At 42.4% G+C, this 23,850-nt stretch overlaps 1 protein-coding gene across 2 annotated transcripts in view; it reads right to left on the reverse strand.

Moving 5' to 3' along the window:
* ZFAND3 (zinc finger AN1-type containing 3) overlaps positions 1-23,850 on the reverse strand; it is a 206,571-nt gene that overhangs the window by 29,055 nt on the left and 153,666 nt on the right. For both annotated transcript variants that reach the window (XM_084754014.1, XM_084754015.1), the window contains one exon: positions 19,822-19,887. In XM_084754014.1, the coding sequence (XP_084610140.1) occupies positions 19,822-19,887 (66 nt within the window). The remainder of the gene's footprint in view (positions 1-19,821; positions 19,888-23,850) is intronic.

Below are 23,850 nucleotides of genomic sequence, written 5' to 3' on the forward strand. Positions count from 1 at the left end.
CCAGTTTATTTGAACTGTATAGCTGATACAGCCCTCTAGATTAATGAGCATTCTGTGCAGGGCTATGACTAAAGTCAACATCAAGACCTACTTTCTGGATGACCTATCTACCTATGGCCTAGTAAGTGAATACATGTGAGCACTCTACATATGAGATGAGTGCTAAGAACACAGAAAGTAGAAACCCTACACTTTGAGGGGAGAAAGGGAAGAACAGAAAAGGGTTATCTCCTGTGCTAACCCTTCAGGGTGATCAGGATGGCAGGTGGCTTTGGTTCCCATGAGTCACCCTGGCCATGATGTTATGCCCACCTACTGTACTACACCCACAGTGAGCCTACACTCATGTAGCTTTTCTTCACCAGAAGATCAGTGGACCGTTTCACAGAGCGCAAAGGTACCTGGAGAACACATCTGAGAGGTTTTACTCATTGGTATGTTTGAAAAGGAAAATAATGGTGTTGATTGTCTTTTCTCTTTAATTGTTGCCACCTAATTTAATCCCACCTCTACCGCACCCTAGGAGGTTCAAGGCATCTCAGTGTCATTGGTCAGCTTGGTTTTCCTTCTGTGATGTTTAATAGACTGATCTGTCCACAGAGGAACAAAATTGGCTTTCACCACAAATTTTTCTCTATCAATAATCTTCTTAGATTTTTTTTTTACAAATAGCTGTAAAAAAATAATAAAATTTCATGTACTCCTTTATACCCAAAACAGGTAGCTGGTGTAGACAGGTATTTTCAAGCCATGCAACGCTTCCATCATCACCAGAATCTGTCACGCTGTGTGTTGTTTTTCTTACAGCATTTCTCTGTGTTCTCTAAAATGACGTCAAACTCCAGTGCTGGGCTCACAGGCAAGCACTACTTCACCTGGCTTACTACTGCCCTTCTAGAAACATGCCTCCTTCCAACCCACTGTCTGTCCTCTTATAATCACTATCTATCCTCCATTTCTATACTTAGGTTATTTCAAGAATGCTTCCAGGGGCTGGAGAGATGTCTTAGCAGTTAAGAGCACTAGCTGTTTTCCCAGAGGACCCCAGGGTTCAATTGCCAGCAACCACATGGCAGTTTGTAACTGTAACTCCAGTTCCAGGGGCCTGACACCCTCATAGACATAAAATACCAATGCACACAACATTTCAAAAAACAGAAAACTTCCAGACAGATACACATGTATGCAGACATATAAATGGAATTCTACAATATGTAACTTTCTGCCCAATGTGATATTTTTGTTTTGTTTGGAGACAGGGTCTTACTGTATAGTCCTATATAGCCTGGAATTTACTATATAGACCAAGCTGTCCTTAAACTTATGGAGATTCACTCATTCCTGCCTCCTTAGTAGTGCTGGAACTGAAGGTGTGCAGCACCACACATGGCTTATCGAACGTAATTTTTTAAACCATCCACTGAAGTAGGCAGACACATATGACACTTCTGCAATAAAAGCAACCAAATGCTAACATAAAGACCATATTATGAGCATGTACGTTCTAAACATTTCCTATTATGAGCACGTATGTTCTAAACATTTCCCATATGTGTTAACTCAATTTCTACCTGGCTATGAGGGAGATATTATTTACTGAATATCACAGATGAGGAAACCAAGACATGAGGTAAAGGAACTTTACCAGTTCTCAGCTGGCTTCTGAGCCCATCTGTAATCGTTTTGTGATCCCACATAATGAAGACTATTTCTGCTCTCCCACAGAGCACCTTCCAGGAGCATAAGTTTCTCCTATGTTCTATACATACGAAGACCAGTGGTCCACACAACAGGGGAGGGAAAACTGTGGCCCCGTGAGTGAGAGGAAGACAAGCTCCTCTCATTGCTTCAGAGCCCGTCCAGAGTCATCAACTTCTCTGGGACAGACATCAGCCAAGCACCTTTGTCCACTGCTCTTAGCATATGACTTATATCATGTCTGACTCTGTTTCTCCCTTACCTGCTAGTAACTCTCTGGATTCCTACAATTAAAGTAATTTAAGTTATTCAAAATCCACCTTTTTTCTTTCTTGATGTGGTAAGTGGTGCTATTGCCACATCTTGAGTTTCGTACTGGACTTCAATCCCTGTCATGTTACTGGGGGAAAATCCATGCCCAGTCTTTATTGATTACTTGTAGGATGATACAAACAGCTCGGGACCAAGTTAGGTAACTTCATTTGAAATTATATGTTAATAGTCAGGAAAGGTAATCCAAGTCACCTCAGCTTTCCATGGGCCCCACACATTTAAGTCAAAGGTGCTTCTCCTCAACTCCCTGATCACCTCTTCTAGCTTATATACCAAATGCCCATATAAAGGTCCTTACAAAGCCAGCAGCTGTCCTGGTGATGCCCTACTTACTAAGGGGTCATTGCCAAAAGCTAAATCCCAAGAAGAGGTATCTGGTCAACAGTCTGTCAGGTTGGCAATCAATACTGCTGTCCTCCTCTGGGGCCAGGAGTCAGACTAGTGCCACTTCCTGATTTTTGGCAATTTCATAAGCAAAACCTGTCCCAGCCAGTCCAGCCAATTAGCCAATTGAGCAATATCCCCATAGACTTCCCACTTCCTGTTCAGACTCCTAAACAGCTTCAATACATGATTTCTTCTTTTTATTACCTACCTGGGTATCTCAAGAGTTCGATATTTTAATGCAGTAATTTTTAACTATCAGCAGAGTAGAGGATAAGGATGAAAAACCAAACACTTAGATTCACAAGAAGAATAGTTACATTTCTGCTCTATTTTCTTGAAGCACTATCAAAAAAAGTCCGACTTATATCTTCATGTATTCAAGGAACAGACAGGTCCACACACATGTTTTCATGTAATAATGTGTAGGATGGATGATAATGTTTGCAGTTAGTTTCTCAAAATACAAATTTAAAAACAAGGAGTAAATCTATGCTCTAATCCCAGTAAGTCTAGAGGTTTTCATAGTAGATCTTACTGTTTTGTAACTATTTTAGGATAGTGGGTAACACTGATAACTATAGCTATTTCCTGTTATTCCTGCCTAATATTTGAAGAGGGTTAGAGGGACTAGACAGAACCAGGTGTTTTCAAATGCTCTCGTATCGTGGTCTGCAAATCACAGGAGTGCGCCTAAGCTGTTTTCTTTCTTCTTCCCCCCTCCCCGCCGCCCTTTTTTAAATCAAGAAGAGTAACAGCCTGTCCTTTATACAGAATTGCTGACTATAGGAGTAGGGCGGGGAAATGGATGACGATAAAGGAGGTACCATTCAAGTTTCATGGGTAATTTTTAAAATCAGAGATAAATACTAAAAGTCAAATACTTTCCTTCACTCTACCCTTCCTTGGAGTGCTGTTTAAATCTTCAGCCATCTTACCTATCTGATTACAATGCAAGTTTCCAGGTAAACAGCATCAGGTACACCGAGAGCTACACTGGGGCTCAACACAGGAGTAATGACGGAAGGGAGGACAAGGAAGGAGGGGAAGAACTGACTTCTGTGAAGGCAAAGGCCTTAGGACAGCAACCTTGCCGTGAAAACCGGCATCCAGGGGACGTGTGCTACAGGTTGGTGAAAGGGAAAATGTTGAACATTTTCACTTTGCTGTTTAAAGAAAATTAGCCTGAATGCATGACTGAGTGGATGCTAAAATTAAACTGCTGATTTGTTTTTAAACTATTTTTGCTTCCAATTTAGCATTGAGCTTAATTCAGTTCCTCTTTCCAAACTATCACTTAACTTCTTCCACCCAAATTCTAGTCTTCGGCTTATTACTGTCAGGGCAAATCCTTAAGCCTATAAATAATAACCAAGGTGGCACATTTTAACAATGTCTGATTTGAGGTTCCAATGACCCTAACTTCACACTTCTCACTGTGCCCAGAAAGAACATTGCAGCCGTTTCTCAACCAGAGCAAGAGCATCAGACTTGGGGTTGCACCAATGATGGGCACCTCCAAGGGAGCCAATGGTTTAGGAGAGCTGGAGAAAACTACCTTAACAAAACAAAAGCACAACAGTTTGTGAAGGACAGAGAAACAGCCTCATCCATAAAGTAAGCTGCTAGAGAAATAGAGGCAAGAAATTAATAAAATTATTATTATGAAAATTGCCATACATATTTGAAACATGAGGACCAAGTAACTGACATTTTAATTTCAATTCAACTGATTTTATCTTAACTCTCCTTGACAAAAGATTTATGAAGATGGCCGCACGTCACACAGCCATACTAAAGATACTATGTATTACATTAAAACTAAATTTTAAGTTCTGAAAATTGTATCATGACAACATAAAACTAATTCTTGTTTTTAAGAATTACACGTTAAAGATTTTGTACAGCAGACTATTGTCTGCAACTTAAATAGTAGGAAATACAGATGCATGTGTAGAGACCAGCATGCAGAGTAAATTCCACACGGCTAACTCTGAAGAACTTTATGGAGAGACCTGAGACAATCTCCTAGCCTTTCTGGTAAGGCTACAATTATGTTCAGAAAGAAAACCCTACTTGTAATTATACTGCAGAGAGGCTAATCTTGCAGAGGACTGGCAAGAGCCTCCTGAACTCCTTCCCAGAAACATTTGCCCCACTCAAGGTCTGATGGGAAAGTCTGTGACAGGCAATTGGAGCCTATAATCACCAGGGAGGTTGAAGCTCATACCTTTCCAGGTATGTGAAGCCAACTCTTTCTTGTAAGAAGTACTCCTCAGGATTTGTCACAGACTTTGACATGTCTCTCCTAGTCTGTATCCCTCCAAACCCAGTAAGGATCCATTTCTAATTGTGCCAATTACTATGACTGTGATTTTAGCAATGAAAGTGACCAAGACTTTAAATGTGATCTTGCTCTTCTACAAATGCATTTATCAACAGCTGTCAGGGGAAATGTGGAGCTGCATCTAGTCAGTTACAAGAAGCGAATGCTGAGGTGGACACCTCCCGCTCAGCTGCTGCTGCATCTCTCTTCACCATCTTTTACAAGCCGTGTATGCTAGGCATGTAATTTAAGCTATGATGTAATTATATTATCTTTGAAGAAGAGCTCAACTTTTTTTCTAAGAAAAAAAAAGAAAAAAAGCAGCAGCCACCAGTATACTTTCTACTTAGTGAACATGTGCCCACATCAAGATCATGTGGCAGCCTCTGCCCTCACTGCAGTAACAGAAAATGGACACACTGAGCTCAATGCCCTACTTGTAGCTTACACATGTCTGCATTTTTAATAAGTTCTGAAAGGGCAGATGAATGTGGGAAATGCATAACAGGTAACTAATTCCCCCATCTGTAGAGCTAATAGAGATGTGGTTTATTTAAAATTCTGAGTTGTGGTTCTGCTGTTGGGAATGGCTTTCTCAAACTCTGTGGGTAGATAGTGGTAATGAAACAGAGTTCCAAACGGCAGGGAGCATAAGGGCAAATAAGCTTTTACAGCAGAGTATGCGCATGTACCAAAAATAATTATACAGATATAGTGGGAGGCTGGTTAACGGAGTCCACAGAGGCACTTGGCTGCTCAGATAACTAATCACCAGATGAGGTCCCCCATGATAAAAATGCCTCCAAGGTTAAACATTCTGATTTTTAATCATAAACAACTGAACTTATTGGCTAAAGTGTCACCCGTGTTGTTGGTTTAAACACCAACAGTCTTCTTGTAAAACGTGATTTCAGCCTCACAGAACAAGTAACTCTCCGTGGGACCTAAATTGTAATGAACCCCATAATAAAAAGGACATATGCAATTTTAAGTTTAAAAAGAGAGGGAGAATTTGATAAAGGATCTCCCCCCAACAACCCCTACCCCAAAGACACGGTTTCTCTGTGTAGCCTTGGTTGGTCTGGACTCTCTTTGCAGACCAGGCTGGCCTAGAACTGACAGAGATCCACCTGCCTCTGCCTCCCGAGTGCTGGGATTAAAGGCATGTGCCACCATGCCCAGCCCATAAGGGATATTTTTAAAGAAGGCAAGTTTGTGAAATCTCTGAAAAGATTGCTTTTCATTAATATATACAATAAAATTAACTTTTAAAACAAGGACTAGATCAAAAAAAGAACAGAACAAAACCTTTCTTAAATAAAAAGTCAGAAAAGAGTTGGGGACATCGCTCAGTGGCAAAATGACGACACGGACAGCACAGGGTGACAACGATAGAGCCTAAGCCTATTTTCTGGTTCATTCTCAGGTGGAACTTGAAAATTCATTTTAAAAATGCAGGAAAACGAACCTTTTCAATAAAATAACTGTATGTGTTTAACACATCCAATAGGCAAAGGATTTTTAAAGATTTGGGCGTGCATGCCTGTTGTCTGTGTAGAGGTGTCACACAGCCCAGAAGGGGGAGCTATGAGCAGATGTGAGCACAGCAAGGTTCTCTGGAAGAGCAACAAGTGTTCTTAACCACTGAGCCATCTCTTCAGCCTTAGCAAAGACATTTTAAACAAATTTCTAAAGATGTTCTCAGTGGATTATGGAGGGGATTACAGCTGACCTTGGTGGCTATAAGCCGCTGTGAGGAGAAAAAGAAAAAAAATCCCAAAGCTGGACTCAGAAAAAGCAGGAACAGGGGAAAAGAGAGCGAGAACCAGGGCTGAATGCCAGGGCCACACAAAGTATATCTGCTGAAGTGCTGAGTGAGTCTGCAAGCTCTGTGCTGGCATGGCAGCCAGCCCACTGTCTGCTGAGACTCTAGCCAGGCCTTCTCTACGAAAGGAGATGAATAGGCTGAACAAATGGTTATGTCCATGGTCTTTCAGACTCACATTCTCTTTAAACATGAACACCTGACAACAGTTTTCAACTTGCTTACAACCAATTTTGCTAGTCAACAACATAGCCACCTGACTTGATCCCATGGCTAGCCTCTACTAAAAGACATGGTAGAAGGAAACCACCTTCCCCACCCTCTTCAATAATTCAGTCTTCTTAAGACATCACCAGAGAAGCAAGCTTAGGTAGGCAAATGATAACCAAATCTTGGAAACCAAGGTAAATAGAGAAACAGCCTCAAGACAGCTCAGCGAAAGAAACAGCCATTACTACTCACAGAAGGTACCAACATGTAATCAGTTATGCCATGAACAAGAACATACAAAGAAGCACTTCTTTTTATCACTATAAAGCAGTGTCAGAGAACGGTAAGCTTACCAAGTGTCCAAAGTATGATTAATAGAGCAAAATCCCAAGGGTTGACAGATAAACAACAGAATTACCCAGACAGTGAAGAAGGAAACCAGCTCAATGAGGACGGAACTCAGAGAAAGGTTATCAGCTAGCCACTCCGGCATCTAAACCATGAGTCCCAGGAAAAAAAGAAGAGAAGCAGGGCTGAGGACTATCAAACACCTCCTAGAGTAGAATATTTGAGGTGCCTAGCTCTCAGTATCTTGAATAGAACAAAGACTAGCCAGTAGGCACTTCATTATAAATCCTGTGACACCAAAGAATAAATAAAGGCTTGTAGGTATTCTAAAGGTGACAAATTTCCAGGTATGTTACAGTGACATCTGACTTCTCAGTAATAACACGAAATGCCAGAAAACAAGGAGGCAACGCATTCATGGGGGAATTCTTACACAAACCCTCTGGAGTGGCTGCAGGAGAGAGGGCACTTCCCAGTCTTCTTTGCTGCTGAACCTTGGTCGTGTACTTGGGCAAAGGAAGGGGATGAAAGAGGATAAGAGCAAGGGAGCAGCTCCTGGATGGTATGCTAGGTTTAAAGAACATCTCATCCAGGTAAGAGTCAAAAGACGAGATGCAGATCCAGGGCTTTGAGTTGGCTCACCCCAAAACCTAGCCCATCTATGAACTGCTGGAGCAAGTGAAGGAGCTGGCCCTATGGAACCAAAGCTACAGGATCTCCATGACACAGAGTAGTAACAGGATGTCTGAGAGGAGTCCTGGTGAGGATCTAGTATTGATGGTGTAGCAGAAGCTAGAGGCCTCTAACCAGACCAATGACTCATTGCAAAGAATATTTGCAAGTAAAGATGTGTGGACAAAAGGGTACCCTGTGTAGCACACTGTGACACAATGTAGTTTCTACAGCAAGATGTTTTGTTTTTATTTTTATTTTTAATTTTCTGTTGTTGTTCTTTTATTTTGTTTTTTTTGGGGGGGGGGGAGCAGGGAGGTTGCAAGGGCAGAGGCAGATATGGTGGGATGGGAATTGAGGCGCATGATACGAAATTCACAAAGAATCAATAAAAAGTTGTGGTTTTTTTAATGATAAAAAAGTTTAAAAGATGGGGTGCTCCAGAAGGAGGGTTTTAGACAAAAGGTATAAACAGATTTAAGAGAAATCTGTGATGGCTTCTGAGGAACTGATGGAGCCTAACAACCAATGAAGTACTAGGTAAAACATTTTTTTTTCCCCAAATGTACAGGTACTATGTTATCAGACCTATAGGAAAGGAAACATTACCTAGTATATAACTTAGTGGCTTGGCAGGGAATATTCAGGGTCACAACCAATCATATTTTCTATTTACTGGAATTCTTGTTTTATAAACATCCCATGATAATATGAAAGATCTTCGTGTGGTTTTGTGGCTTAGAGCTGAACATGTATAACACACACATACACACACACACACTAAACAGTTAAGTGCAGGGAACAGGGCTTCTCTAATCAGAAGCGCAAAATGGGCTAAAGAAGATGGTGCTCAATTTGACAGATGATTAAATGAGTAAATAAGGAAGAAGGAAGGAAGAGGAAAGGAGTGGTACACTACAAGTGCCAGGATGCACTGCTCTTCATAGCTGTAAGTCCTTTGCATATGAGGTACTAACACACAAGTGTCCAGGAGGAGAGACTGGCTGTTCACGAGGACCGTTGCTCACTCTTCTAAGCTACTTGATGGCATGACATGCCACCTGTGTCCCATACTGTGAACCTGAACGTTTCTGATTAAGATCACAGAGGTGAGCCAGGCATGATGGCGCACACCTTTAATCCCAGCACTCTAGAGGCAGAGGCAGGCGCGGATCACAAGTTCGAGGCCAGCCTGGTTGACAGAGAGAGTCCAGGACAGCCAAGGCTACACAGAGAAACCCTGTGTTGAAAAATAAAAAACAAAACCAAACCAATAAAGATGCCCACCCACGTGCCTCTCTACTCTCTTCTCTGGGAAAAGGCTGCTTTGGTTTTACATACAGTTACACCATTGCACTACAGACTGGACCAGCTACTACTTCAAGGTGATTTCCCCACTTACTCCACCAGTGCTTCCTGTGGCCACTTCCAGCTGACGATGGTTCTGTCTATGTCTCCCCTCCACCCCCAGGGCCTTTGGCTTGCTAGGCAAGCGCTCTACCACTGAGCTAAATCCCCAACCCCTCTGTCTATGTCTTTACTCAGAAAAGTATGGCCTTGTACAAGTGTTGGCTTCTCAGCACGTCATACAGACTTCTTTCTGTCATCCATCCAGTGTCTGTGAGCCGTAACAAGTTCCCCATCTCTTGACTCATGCACCTTTCGCAGGCCTGTAGGGAGCCTTTTCCTTCTTCTGTCTTCTTTAACTCACCAACATCCTGTCCTTAGTTCCTTGCTCCTATGTATTTATTCCCTTAACAATCTGCATGGCTTTAACTGTTGCTCTAGATTGGCAATTCCTTGAACAGGCCAATACTTCTAATTTTCTTTAGGACTACCTGTAACAGTGGTTCTCAACCTTCCTAACACTGCGAACCCTTAATACAGTTCTTCATGTTGTGATGACGCCCAACCATAAAGTATTTTGCTGCCACTTTATAACTGTAATTTCACTACTACTATGAATCATAACTCTCTGTAGATTAGGCTGGCCTGGAAGTCACAAAGATCCTTCTGCCTCTGCCTCTGCCTCCCAAGTGCTGGGATGAAAGGCGTGCATCACCACTGTTGAGTCCAATCTTACACTGTATGGAAAGGGAAAAATCTACTTATATTTGCCCAATGGCAAAGCATTTACAGACTGAAAGGGCCCACCTGTAACATTACTTAGTTCATTTGGCTTCTAACAACAGGATCATCATGTATCAGCTATCTTTAAAGTAAACAACCTACTCTGTAGCTTAAGGCATCAAAGAAAAATGACTGATGACAGTGTCCCCCTTCAGCCTGAATTTTATATAACAAGATTAAAATCTCTGCAGCAGCAATCATCTCCTGATTGTGACCAAAGGCTAACAACCAGAACACCTGAACTCTGGGATCAAACTGAAATGCCCCCTGAAAAGCACTCCTGTGTGCTGTGTGTCAGCTTCGGTGTCAGGGTCTGGTTGCTGAGGATGGTGAGCAGCACTGAACTGTCACTTTCCCAAGCACTAGCTATTTACAGGGAACTCAGAAGCACTGCTGTGCCTTAAGTTTCTACTCACACAAAACACAATCCTGCCATTAGATGTGGACTCCACATTCCAGTATCCCTTTGTAATACCTAATGATTCTGGGGTTCTGAATTCTAATAATTTCCCAGGGAGGAGTCACCTCATGTATGCTTGCTCTGTGGTTGGCATAATCTTCTCAGTCCTCACTTAAAAACTATCTTATTTAGCCGGGCGTGGTAGTGCATGCCTTTAATCCCAGCACTTAGGAGGCAGAGGCAGAGGCAGAGGCAGAGGCAGGCAGATGGATCGCTGGGAGTTTGAGGCCAGCCTGGTCTACAGAGCTAGTTCCAGGACAGCCAGGACTACACAGAGAAACCCTGTCTCAAAAAACAAAATAAAACTACCTCATTTTATGTGTGTATGTGTGCCTCCACACAAAACCTGAGCACCACATGTCTGCAGGAGAGGAGACTCCAGAGTCCAGAACAGGAGTTAAAGGTCAGTGTGTGCCACCCAATACGGGTACTGGGAACCAAACCCAGGTCCTATGCAAAACCAGTCAGAGCACTTGATCACTGGACCTCTCTCTAGCCTTGGTCTTTGCTTTTTAAAATAAACCCAAATTATATCTGCTGCTCTCTAAAACTGGAGTTAGTTGTATTTGTTTCTGTATTTAACCTGTATCTTTGTGGCTGAATTCCCAGGGGCAAGCAATGCATAAATCACTTCTTTCGCATGCAGCTGATTCAGGTACAGGACTCTGTCATGGACTTGGCCAACCCAGCTAGAGTCCTACCTGATCCTACATTCCACTGAAGCGCCCATTTCACAAGCTGTGCTCTACAACCAGCACAGCAAGCAATAGAGTAAGATTATAGTTACTCGCCCATGATTATAAAGTCTTCCCAAAGGCATTCTCTCATCAAAGTGATGCTTTAGAAGCAAATGCAGATATGAGGAGTATGAACCAGCCCACCTGCTGACAGGAGCGGCAACCGGACTGTCTTCCTCCAGGTAGATGAGCAAGCAGGAAAACAGATAACACAACTTGTCTTGAAAGCAAGCAACAAGACGAGGCAGTAAAGCCCCATCAGCATAGATCATCCTCTCAGGGCCCAGTGTCATCCCAGCCTCTATTAGCCGCCGCCACATCAGTGCAAGTCCCACACACTTTATCCTGTTTATAATTGCTGATGAGCAGTAATAAGGGCTCCATGCCTCAGCTCCGTCCGTTCCACTTCGGCACCCACCTATTAGGTAATAACTTTTATTTACAGCCTTGCTTGATGTGCTGTTCTATTAGTACAGCCAGGAGCCGAGGAGGGGGAAAAAGTCTCCTTAATGGGCAGTATCATTGCCAGGCACTGAAGATTTATACCCAGCTTCGTGGCTGCTCTATGGCGCTCACTCTGCTAAGACGCTTTGGGCACAAGGCTCCTATCCCAATGCCTATCCCAAGCACCCACATCTAAGGACAGCAGTGCCTCGATCCAGCCACCAAAGGCAGTAGCTTTCTCTACATTCTTAAGACCTGGCTCAGGCATCTTGCCTCAGTGGAGCAACAGAACACCTAATTGATGGGTGTGCAGGCCTCTTTCTCCTTGGTAAGAGTGCAAGATATGATAAAATAAATGACCACAGAGTTTTTAAAAAATAACAGTTCTAAGTGTGTTCATGAATTTTCTCAAACATTGGGGGGGCGGAGTTCAGCTCCAAGGGCCAAGTGTCCCCTCATCCACCTTACCCCATACTGCTCTAAAACAGCAACAAGGCCCAGCACATATGAGGTCTTTTAAACTAAAAAGTCCAGCATCAATTCATCCACAAATCTATGCCTTAGTTAATCCCCCATTTCATTCTAACACAAATAACTGAGGCTCTAACAATCAATACAAAATAAAGCATAGGCCATTTCCTTTATCTCTACCACCAAAACCCACACCCTGAGGGAAGTCAGTCACTAGGACACACCATCCCAGGCTACAGTGGGAAGTCAGTCACCAGGACACACCATCCCAGGCTACAGTGGGAAGTCAGTCACTAGGACACACCATCACAGGCTACAGTGGGAAGTCAGTCACTAGGACACACCATCCCAGGCTACAGTGGGAAGTCAGTCACTAGGACACACCATCACAAGCTACAGTGGGAAGTCAGTCACTAGGACACACCATCCCAGGCTACAGTGGGAAGTCAGTCACTAGGACACACCATCACAGGCTACAGTGGGAAGTCAGTCACTAGGACACACCATCACAGGCTACAGTGGGAAGTCAGTCACTAGGACACACCATCCCAGGCTACAGTGGGAAGTCAGTCACTAGGACACACCATCCCAGGCTACAGTGGGAAGTCAGTCACTAGGACACACCATCCCAGGCTACAGTGGGAAGTCAGTCACTAGGACACACCATCCCAGGCTACAGTGGGAAGTCAGTCACTAGGACACACCATCACAGGCTACAGTGGGAAGTCAGTCACTAGGACACACCATCCCAGGCTACAGTGGGAAGTCAGTCACTAGGACACACCATCACAAGCTACAGTGGGAAGTCAGTCACTAGGACACACCATCCCAGGCTACAGTGGGAAGTCAGTCACTAGGACACACCATCACAGGCTACAGTGGGAAGTCAGTCACTAGGACACACCATCCCAGACTACAGTGGGAAGTCAGTCACTAGGACACACCATCACAGGCTACAGTGGGAAGTCAGTCACTAGGACACACCATCACAGGCTACAGTGGGAAGTCAGTTACTAGGACACACCATCCTATACTACAGTGGGAAGTACTTATTTAATTGGGCAGAACATGGGAAGGTAGTACCTTTTCAATTAAAAAATTGCAACTTTGTCAAATATTTTATATTCATTTTGTCCCCCAATTCCAGGATCAAATGAACCCCCTAAAGACCTAAGATGATGAATGCACAAGGTAAAACATTTTTTAATAACTTTTTCCCTTGCCATGGCAGATTTACTGTTTTGATCTTTCTTCAATGGTTACATTAAATGCAAATAAAAAAGAAAGGTTTATATCTTTCCTAATATTCTACTGACTGGAACTTGCATATTACACAAGTAGGTCAAATTTCTAATTTTCTGCCTCAAATGCTGAGCCTGCAGACCTAAGGACCAGCTCTATCTGGAAGACCAACAAGAAAGAAAAAGTGAGTTACAGTTGAACTCACAGCTGTAGAGAAAAGAACCAGACACTGCTTTTTAGCAGGGCCACCCAAAGTGAGTAATACTGACCACTACAGCTTGGACCACCGACTCAGCACTTCAAGATTTAATGCTCCAGTTGGAATGTTTTCATGATTCCTGACTCTCTCTCTCTGGGGTTAGACCGCACATCTGCAGGTACTGTCACGATGCGCAGCCACCTCTGCTGTAACACCACCACCCTTTAGCGTTCCCTTTAACTGGCTCTGAACTCTGATGTGAAAGGCATTCAACACATCAGTCTTCTCTCAGCTCCCAGGTGGAAGGGGCTCCTGCTATCTTTGAAGGAATACACAGTAATATCCCCAACAGGCTACCCAAGAGTAGTAAAGAAAAGGATTAAGGAGAAGGAAGAACAACAAAAAAACAAAAACAATGAACAATACGAGGCTGGGAAAACAATACGAGGTGGGAAAAATGGCCTTATAGGGAAAGTCAGCTAGAGAGAGCATTCATTCCCTTTCCTCAAATGGCAAAATGTGGGCCCTGGACACATGCAATATCCCACTTGTCAAGCATTGAGGAATAGAGTCCCTAAGTCACTGTTTAAAGATCCTGCTGGACAGATTTTCCTCCAAGTCCATTTAAAACCAGGCATGGCTTCCTATAGATCTGTCCAGGCTACTCTTTTGTTGTTTGTTTTTCAACTTAGAGTTATCTGTGAAGAACACTGAGAAAATGCCTCCATTCATACTGTCTGCAGGCAATTTTCTTGACTAATGACTGATGTAGGCAGGTCCACCCTTAGGCAGATGGTCCTGGATGGTATAAGAGAGCAGGCTGAGCAAACCAGGAGGAGCAAGGCAGTGACGAGCACCCCTCCATGGTCTCTGCTCCAACTCCTGCCTTGCCTTTCCTCCCCAAGTTACTTTTGGTCATGGCCTTTATCAGTGACAAAGCCCTAGGACAATGTCCAGCACAACTTCAGTTTTGAAATCATGAATAACAAACCCCAACAAAAGAACACTTCTTTTGCTGTAACTGCAAATAAATGTTTAAATAAGAAAATCTAACAAGCCAGGCGTGGTGGCACACGCCTTTAATCCCAGCACTCGGAGGCAGAGGCTGGCGAATCAATGTGAGTTCAAGGCCAGCCTGGTCTACAAAGTGAGTCCAGGACAGCCAAGGCTACACAGAGAAACCCTGTCTCGAAAAAACAAACAAAACAACAACAAAAAGGGAAAGCCTAACAAAAAGCCAAACCTTTCCCACAAAACACTTTAACCACAAAAATAAGTCATGAATTTCTACATGTAAAAAATACTGCGTAAGGATGCTGGCTGGAGTTCCAATCACCACGCTGTGCTTGTGGTGGCACATGGTGATTAGAAAAGATAAAGACAAAAGCAAGTCCTCTGATGGCTTGTTGCCTAAAACCTAGCACCAGTCTTTCTACCCAGCTTACCAGGAGAACTGATCTTTCATTTGCCACTAGAGTTCTTATTTGCACTCTTCATCTTAGAGCTACTACAAAGCAATATATTAATCACTCCCTGCTCTCTCTGTCTCCTCCCTCTCCCTTTCCTCACACTGATTGCTGCAAGTCAAGCCAATTCAAAAACACCACCACAGCTACTGGTCACCCAAGTTATAGCATTATCCTCTACCACACCCTAATAAATATAAACTGAAATATAAACTGAGATGCCCTACGTAGCCATTCATGTCTTTGCTAAGCCAAATAGCCAATGGGTCTAAAGTGGATGTAAACAACAACAAAAACAAAAAATAAATAAAAAAACAAAACCGCATCATTTTTTCACTGTACATTCTTATCTAAATTGTTCATATGCCTTTATAGGCTATTTTTGTGTATGTAGTATATCTGGCTCATAAGCTGTATGTATGAACGGGTGTGTGTGCGTGTCAGAGATGGGGAGAGAGAATTTACAAAACAGGAATTTTAAAAAGCTGAGATAAAGTCTTTTCCTAGTGTTCTTCATGCCTCACAAACTACACATATGCCTTTATTCACAGATTACACATGTCCTTATTCACACTACTGACTTAAATAATTACTGTATTCTTTTTTAAGAGTCTCAAATATATGTATCCCAGACTTGCTTAAAACTTGAGGCGAGCCTCATGACCCACATGCTAAGTGCTGTGTTTTACAGGGGTGGGTACGACATCCAGGAAAGGTGCCTTTTCTAAGGTCATTACAAACTCAACGCTGAGGTCAGTCAGATCTCAGGTCTCAAGTTAGAGGTCCTAAGAAATATTATTCCTGTAAGGCAAGTGTTTAAGCCCTACATTGTGCCCCACAGCCTGTCTGGGAGATCCTCAGGAGACACACCAAGAGTTCATGTTAGAAGCATGAACCCTATTCTTAAGGACCTAAATATAAAAGGATATTTCTGTCATTTAGCAGTAACTTATGATTCAGAAGCAAAATATCAGAACCTCCACCACAGGCAACATACAATTACAGAACAAAGGGAGTGGGGAGATGGATGGTGTCAACTCGCAGTTTTCAGAGCAAATTCTTAATTCTCAAAATCCAGAAGCCTTGTCCTCCAAAGTCAAGCTGCTCAGATGAGCCTGGCTGGCCACAACAGATTTTTGAGGCACAGAACAGACGTCTTTAATGCACAGCAGGGTGAACTTACTTAAAGCCTTTAATGCCCAGGCTAGGAAATCTCAACCTTACGAGATGCTCTGGACATTGCACTCATTTCTCTTTTATCCCAGAAATTCTCAGCCATTTTCTAGCTAAGTGATTCCTTCACCTACACAAAGGAGTAGAAATGCCTGAGAACTCAATGCTTCTTTTACCATTCACATACCTAAAAATATTACATTCATTTCCTATTATGACACTGATTGCTCACAAAAAAATGTGGTGGACATAATATAAGGACACTGAGTACTGAGAGTTCTAGTTAACTATTCCTTCTTAAAATATGGACCTCACCATCTAGTGGGTGCCACGGTGCACATAATCACACTAATGTTACAGTTCCACTATGAAAGGGCCCAAACTGCTCAGGCCATGATGGTTTGCTCCCAGCTGGAAGCCCTTCTGGGAGTCTGTGAAATCGGAACAAGTCACTAGGACTGAGCCTCTGATGGTTACACCTCCAAGCTCCTAATTCTGCTCCAACTCTCCGCTTCCTGAACAGCACCAGCTACACCTCCCCCCATGGTAGACGGACGCCTCCGTCAGTGGTGAAAAGTAAGTGATGGAGAACAAGCAGCTGTGGGACTGTTCTGAGAAGTCAGGTGGAATTTATAGAGTGCAGCAAATAGAGTTTGAGGGGTCACTCTGATGGAAGTCTAGACCAAACTGTAAACAGAGAACGTGACAGTCAAGACTGAGCTCATGAGGTTTCAGGTGGGAACCTTGACTCTTTAGGGACTGGACTAGAAGCTGCTCCTGTTACATTCTGGCAAAGAATCTAGCTAGATCTGGCCTATATCCTAAATATCCAAAGTGAGGCTGATTTAAACAAACAAACAAACAAAACCCAAAAGACTAATTTGTTTGGCAGAGACAACGCATGGTCAATGCTCACTACTTGTAGTTGGTTTATAGTGAAAAATCAAAACAAAAAGGCAGAAAGATTCAACAAAGGCTCGGCCTGGCAAGAAAAAGACTACAACAGTGTTGAGAACTGGGAACAAAGCTATAAAGATCAACACCATTAGCTGGCAGTGTTGATGCACACCTTTAACCCCAGCACTTACTCCAGAAGCAGAGGCAGGCAGATCTATGAGTTCAAGCCCAGCCTAGTCTACAGAATTCCATGGCAGCCAACACTCTAGAGAAACCTTGTTGGGGTGATGTTTTTGTGCACTGTGTATTCAAATGTTGATTTCTGTACCCAGAGATCTAGTCACTGTGACGATTTTGGTATTTTCACTATAAAGCATCTCTTGACTCAGTATTTTGTACAACACTGTTCTCTATCATCTTCTGATTGATCAAATAAAGAGCTGGATGGGCTGGAGAGGTTGAGTGAAGCTGGGAGGTGTGGCTTCAGCAAGAGATGCTGAGATGCAGGAGCAGGAGATGTCAGTCCAGCAAAGCTGCAGCCACCAAGAGAAGCTTGCTCAAGGGAGAGGCTGCAGAGGGATTGAAAATGGCAGAACTGCTAGGGTCTATTGGAACTCCACAAGCTCGGAATGGTGTATATAGACCTAACAGGTTTGGCTTTTTCCCTGCTGGTTTTTGGTCTTGCCCTGGACCACACTTCCCTTGCTATATTCCCATTCCTCCATTTAGGAAGCCAAGTATTTAGTCTGTTCTACTGGATATTAGAAGTATGGAGCTGGGTGTGGTGGCGCACGCCTTTAATCCCAGCACTCAGGAGGCAGAGGCAGGTGGATCACTGTGAGTTCAAGGCTAGCCTGGTCTACAAAGCAAGTTCCAGGACAGCCAGGGCTACACAGAGAGACCCTGTCTCAAAAAAAAATGTCCTTTTTTGAGAGGCATTATTTTATAGTCACACTCCTGTGAGACTGGAGTTTTGAATTGTACTTTGGCTGGTTGCTAAGACTGGAGATTTTTGAAGTTGGACTGAATACACTTTAAATTGTAAGTTGGTTATTTGATTTTAGGTTGGTCATTTCTCTTTGGGGACTAGAAACAGAATACTATGGCTTCAATGCGAAATGTCACCCAAAAGTTCATGCTTTCAACAGTCTCCAGCATTTGTGCTATTTGAAAGCTGTGGCGGCTTCATTAGACCATGGACTAGTATAGAAACCAGTGACAAGCAGAAGGCCCTGCCCACACCTGGTCCCAGCAGGGCTGCCTTCTGCTGTGCACTCTGTCAAAGGGCCCTACCTCACACTTCACAGTTCCTTGCTATAGTGGACTGAAATCTTTCTGCCCCTCATCTACTTTGACCAGGTATTTTGGTAACTACTATAGTTATAAATAACAACAATGAACTACTCAACATCTACTGTGTGAGCTACATATAATGCTCTTCTTACATTAAATCTATGAGAGAGCCTTATTATCCCACTTTACAGATAAACAAATTTGAAATATCAACTTATGCCCATGGTGGCGCCTTTAATCCCAGCACTTGGGAGGCAGAGGCAGGTGCATCTCTGTGAGTTCAAGGCTAGCCTGGTCTACAAAGCAAGTCCAGGACAGTCAGGGTTACATAGAGAAACCCTGTCTCAAAAACCAAAACAAACCAAAACAAAAAAATCAACTTACTTTCAAAAGAAAAAAAGTAAGTAGCTTTAAAAAAAAAAAAAAGACCTGAAATTGAATCTTATTTTAGAAATAGCATTTATAAAATACATTACTAAACTTCATTCAAGTCCTGTCCACATTGCTCACTAGGGAAATTCACTCAGTGTCCTGAATACACATCATCATTTTCATCTATGAGAGAAGAATGAGTACCATCTTGCAGAACTGGTCTCACAACCTCCCTATGGCCAAAAAAAAAAAGTTTTATACATCAATCAGATGGAAAAATGCACTCTACCTGGTAAAGCTTGCTCGCTATGCACAGGAGTAGCAACAATATCATGCCAGGTCTATCATGTACGCGTCTGCCTCAAAGCTGGCCACTGGGAATGGGCGGGGTGTGGGGGTGAGGGGCTGGAGTAAAATCAAAGTCTTTAAGAGTTCTGCACAAAGATAGCCGTCTGCTTAAATGCTCTCAGCAACTGTATTCACAGGAGCTAAGGCTTTATGCTGCATGTGGAAACTGATTCTGCTGTTTCTGTTTGAGAGTTTAAAAGGACTGAATTAAGTGATGAAGAACATCTCAACTGTGGCCTTTAGAAAACAATATAGTATAAATACAATCCTTGAGATGTTTTAACAGCGGGTAGCAATACTAGAAAGGCAAACCATTTAAAATAAATTAAGCTATAGGCTAAGGGAGCAGTGGGCATTATTCATGACTTCATGTTTAATAAAAATGTCACAGATGCAAAGATGTTTGGGGCAAGGGCACCATCCATCTGGTGCCCTCTTCTGGCAGGCAGGCACACATGCAGGGAGAACATTGTATGCATAGTAAACAAATCTTTAAACAACAACAACAACAAAGAGGACTTAGACAAACTGGACAATACTCTATATTTCATGCCTGTTTCATATCTTAGCATCCTTGGGATATTAGCAAGTTGGTAAATCTTGATGACCACTTTCTTGGAACTAGCTGCCAACATCACTCTCACTGCTACTCAAATTCCACCCAAACCCCAAATACAAAATGCATCATTTTGCAATTGATGAAAAAATGTAGACAATATCCTGGAGTATGCGTACAAAGTTAGAACCAGGGGCCAATTTCTGGGAAGAATTCAGGTAAGGACAATGTACATACCTGCACCACAGGATCTTTTGGTTGGTGTGATTAGCGAGACATGAGCTGTGTCTGTGCATGGCCCACCTAGAAACAAAAAAGCAGGCATGTCAGTCAGGTACTTTACACGTGCCCACAGATGCCTCCATGAACAAGAGACACCTACAAAGGACAGGCTCCACCTGCTTATACGCTGGGAGTAGCAGCAGGAAGGTCATGACTATGCACAGATTCTTTTAAAGAGCTTATATTTTAGTTTAGCAACTGAGTCCATAGACTGCTAGTCTTTCTACAGGGTGTAATGCACCTTTCATAAAACATTCTTAAGTCTCACATGATGTTGACAAGTTTTTAAAAAAAAATTTAGAATTCAGATCCAGGAGAGAATAAATGACCCAAATTTGGGGGAACTGAGAGTTCTTCCACAAAGCAGCCGGGGAGACATGTGTCCTCTTTTTAATCTCAGTGGTCATTGCATTTGGAATTCACTGTAAAACTTGCCTTAAATAAAGAAGGGCACTCCCTAAGGAACAGAAAGGGCTTAATCCTAAGAAATAAGGATTGTTTATATAAGAAAACACTGTTGATTAAGGAAAAACATTTAATTTTCTTTTGAGAAGTGTGGCTGATGTGTCTTCATGGGATCTTGGTGGGCTCGGAGATCTGCCTCATAGAGTGTGTAAAAGGATTTAGTTAGGAGGAGGAGGCGGCTTGGAAAGGAGCACTTTCCTTCTGAAGGATAAGGACTATCAACAGAATATGAAGCTGATACTGATTACTCCTCCTCAAACTCCCAGTGACTATCAACCTTTGCTAACAGGAAGCTGCTATACAAACATGAAGGCCGGCAACTTTCAACTTGCTTGGGACAGCAGTACTGGTGACCACAAAGGAACAGAACACACAGGCGAATGTTACATGTTATTCTGAAAAGGTCTTTCATGTGACTGACTAGCAGAGGAAAATGGTTACTTGGCACAGTTTTATGTCAAGTATAATTAGACTTTTTAATTGTTGAAATTACTCAATGAAAAGAAAGATGAAAGAGCACTGAGCCTGTCACTATAAGCAGTACCACTGAAGTCATGAGAAGAGAGACTTGGGGATCCAAACTAGGAATCTGCCATCAAACCATTCTCTCCTTATCAAGGCCACAACATCAACAACCCTCAGAATGTTTAAGACACAGAAGGAACATACTTAAAGGGAAGAAAGAACCAATTAAGTGTGCTGTTCACTTTCAAAAGCACTTATACACCCATGGTGTAACCACAGGTTAGTCCCACAGTTTGCAACCCTCCTAGAAAGACAGAATATATGCACATAAGAACACTATACAGGGGGCTGGAAAGACAGCTCAGAGGTTGACAGAGACACACATAAACATGTAGGCAAAACACTCACACACATAATGTGGTTTTTAAAAATACAGGCTCCTAGGCACTGGATATGGAACTCTTTTATAAATACAAAAAACCTATACAGGCCATGTTTTTAATTTTGTAGACAGGTATTCAGGAGCGTCTGTACATATGGAAGTCATACTCAGGTAATAGCCACTATCTTTTTTTCTTGTAGGTAATATATAGCATTCTTTTTTAAAATATATTTTATTAATTTATTCATATTACATCTCAATTGTTATCCCATCCCTTGTATCCTCCCATTCCTCCCTCCCTCCCATTTTCCCCTTACTCCCCTCCCCTATGACTGTTTCTGAGGGGGACCTCTTCCCCCTGTATATGCTCCTAGGGTATCAAGTCTCTTCTTGGTAGCCTGCTATCCGTCTTCTGAGTGCTACCAGGTCTCCCCATCCAGGGGATGTGGTCAAATATGGGGCACCAGAGTTCATGTGAAAGTCAGACCCCACTCTCCACTCAACTGTGGAGAATGTCCTGTCCATTGGCTAGATCTGGGTAGGAGTTCGAAGTTTACTGCACATATTGTCCTTGCTGGTTCCATAGTTTGAGCAGGACCCCTGGGCCCAGATTCACCCATCATAATGTTCTTCTTGTAGGTTTCTAGGACCCTCTGGATCCTTCTAATTCCCCATTCTCCCATGCTTCTCTCACCTAGAGTCCCCGTAGGATGTCCTCCCTTCTGTCCCACTTTCCTGGTAAGTGAAGACTTTCATGGGACATGCCCCTTGGGCTAGTGTCCAGATATAAGTGAGTGTATACCATTTGACTCTTTCTGCTTCTGGGTTAACTCACTCATTATGATCATTTCTAGTTCAATCCATTTGTCCACAAATTTCGGGAATTCCTTGTTTTTAATAGCTGAGTAGTATTCCATAGTGTAAATGTACCACAGTTTCTTTATCCATTCTTCTACTGAGGGACACTTAGGCTGTTTCCATGTTCTGCCTATTATGAATAAGGTTGCTATGAACATGGTTGAGCAAGTGTTCTTGTGTGCTGGAGCATCTTCTGGGTATATTCCGAGGAGTAGAATAGCTGGGTCTTGAGGAAGCCTTATTCCCAGTTTTCTGATTGCGCCAGATAGATTTCCAAAGTGGCTGCACTAGTCTGCATTCCCGCCAGCAATGAAGGAGTGTTCCTCTCTCTCTCTACATCCTTGCCAGCAGGTGGCGTCACTTGAATTTTTGATCTTAGCCATTCTGATGGGTGCAAGATGGAATCTCAGAGTTGTTTTGATTTGCATTTCCCTGATATCTAAGGAGGTTGAGCATTTCTTTAAGTGTTTCTCAGCCATTCGAAATTCCTCTGTTGAGAATTCTCTGTTTAGTTCGGAGCCCCATTTCTCAATTGGGTTATTTGGTTTGGTGGCGTTTAATTTCTTGAGTTCTTTATATATTTGACCTTTATATATCTGACCTTTGTCAGATGTAGGGTTGGTGAAGATCTTTTCCTAGTCTGTAGGCTGTCGCTTTGTTCTGCTGACAGTGTCTTCTGCTTTACAGAAGCTTCTCAGCCTCATGAGGTCCCATGCATTAATTGTTGACATTAAGCCCTGGGCTGTTGGTGTTCTGTTCAGGAAGTTTTCTCCTATGCCAATGTGTTCCAGGCTCTTCCCTACTTTTTCTTCTAACTGACTTAGTGTCTCCGGTTTTATGTTAAGGTCTTTGATCCACTTGGACTTGAGTTTTGTGCATGGTGACAAATATGGGTCCAATTGCATTTTTTTACATGTAGTCATCCAGTTAAACCAGCACTATTTGTTGAAGATACTATCCTTTTTCCATTGAAGAGCTTTGGCTTCTTTGTCAAAAATCAAGTGACCATATATGTGTGTGGACTCATATCTGGGTCTTCGATTTGATTCCACTGATCAACCAGCCTATTGCTGTGCCAGTACCATGCTGTTTTAATTACTGTTGCTTTATAGTACAGCTTGAGATCAGGTATGGAGATTCCTCTGGAGGATCTTTTATTGTACAAGATTGTTTTAGCTATTCTGGGTTTTTTCTTTTTTCATATGAAGTTGAGAATTGAAATTTTGATGTCTTTAAAAAATTGTGTAGATATTTTGATAAGGATTGCATTGAATCTGTAAATTGCTTTTGGTAAGATGGCCATTTTTACTATGTTAATTCTCCCAATCCACGAGCAAGGAAGATCATTCCATCTTCTCATGTCATCTTTTATCTCTTCAGAGTTTTGAAATATTTTTCAAACAAGTCCTTCACTTGTTTGGTTAGAGTAACTCCTAAATATTTTATATTGCTTGTGGTTAACGTGAAGGGTGTAATTTTCCTAATTTCTTCCTCTGCATGATTGTCATTTGTATATAGGAAGGCTACTGACTTTTTTGAGTTAATTTTGTATCCAGCCAATTTGCTGAAGGTGTTTATCAGCTGTAGTAGTTCTCTGGTGGTATTTTGGGGGTCACTTATGTACGCTATCATATCATCTGCAAATGGGAATAATTTGACTTCCTCCTTTCCCATTTAGATCCCCTTGATCTTTTGTTGTCTTATTGCTCTGGCTAGAACTTTCAGTACTATATTGAAGAGATATAGAGAGAGCACGCAGCTTTGCCTTGTTCCCGATTTTAGAGGAATTTCCTTGAGTATCTCTCCATTTAATT

This window comes from Acomys minous (assembly GCF_964271855.1).
Source record: "Acomys minous genome assembly, chromosome: 13".
Taxonomy (NCBI): Eukaryota; Metazoa; Chordata; class Mammalia; order Rodentia; family Muridae; genus Acomys; species Acomys minous.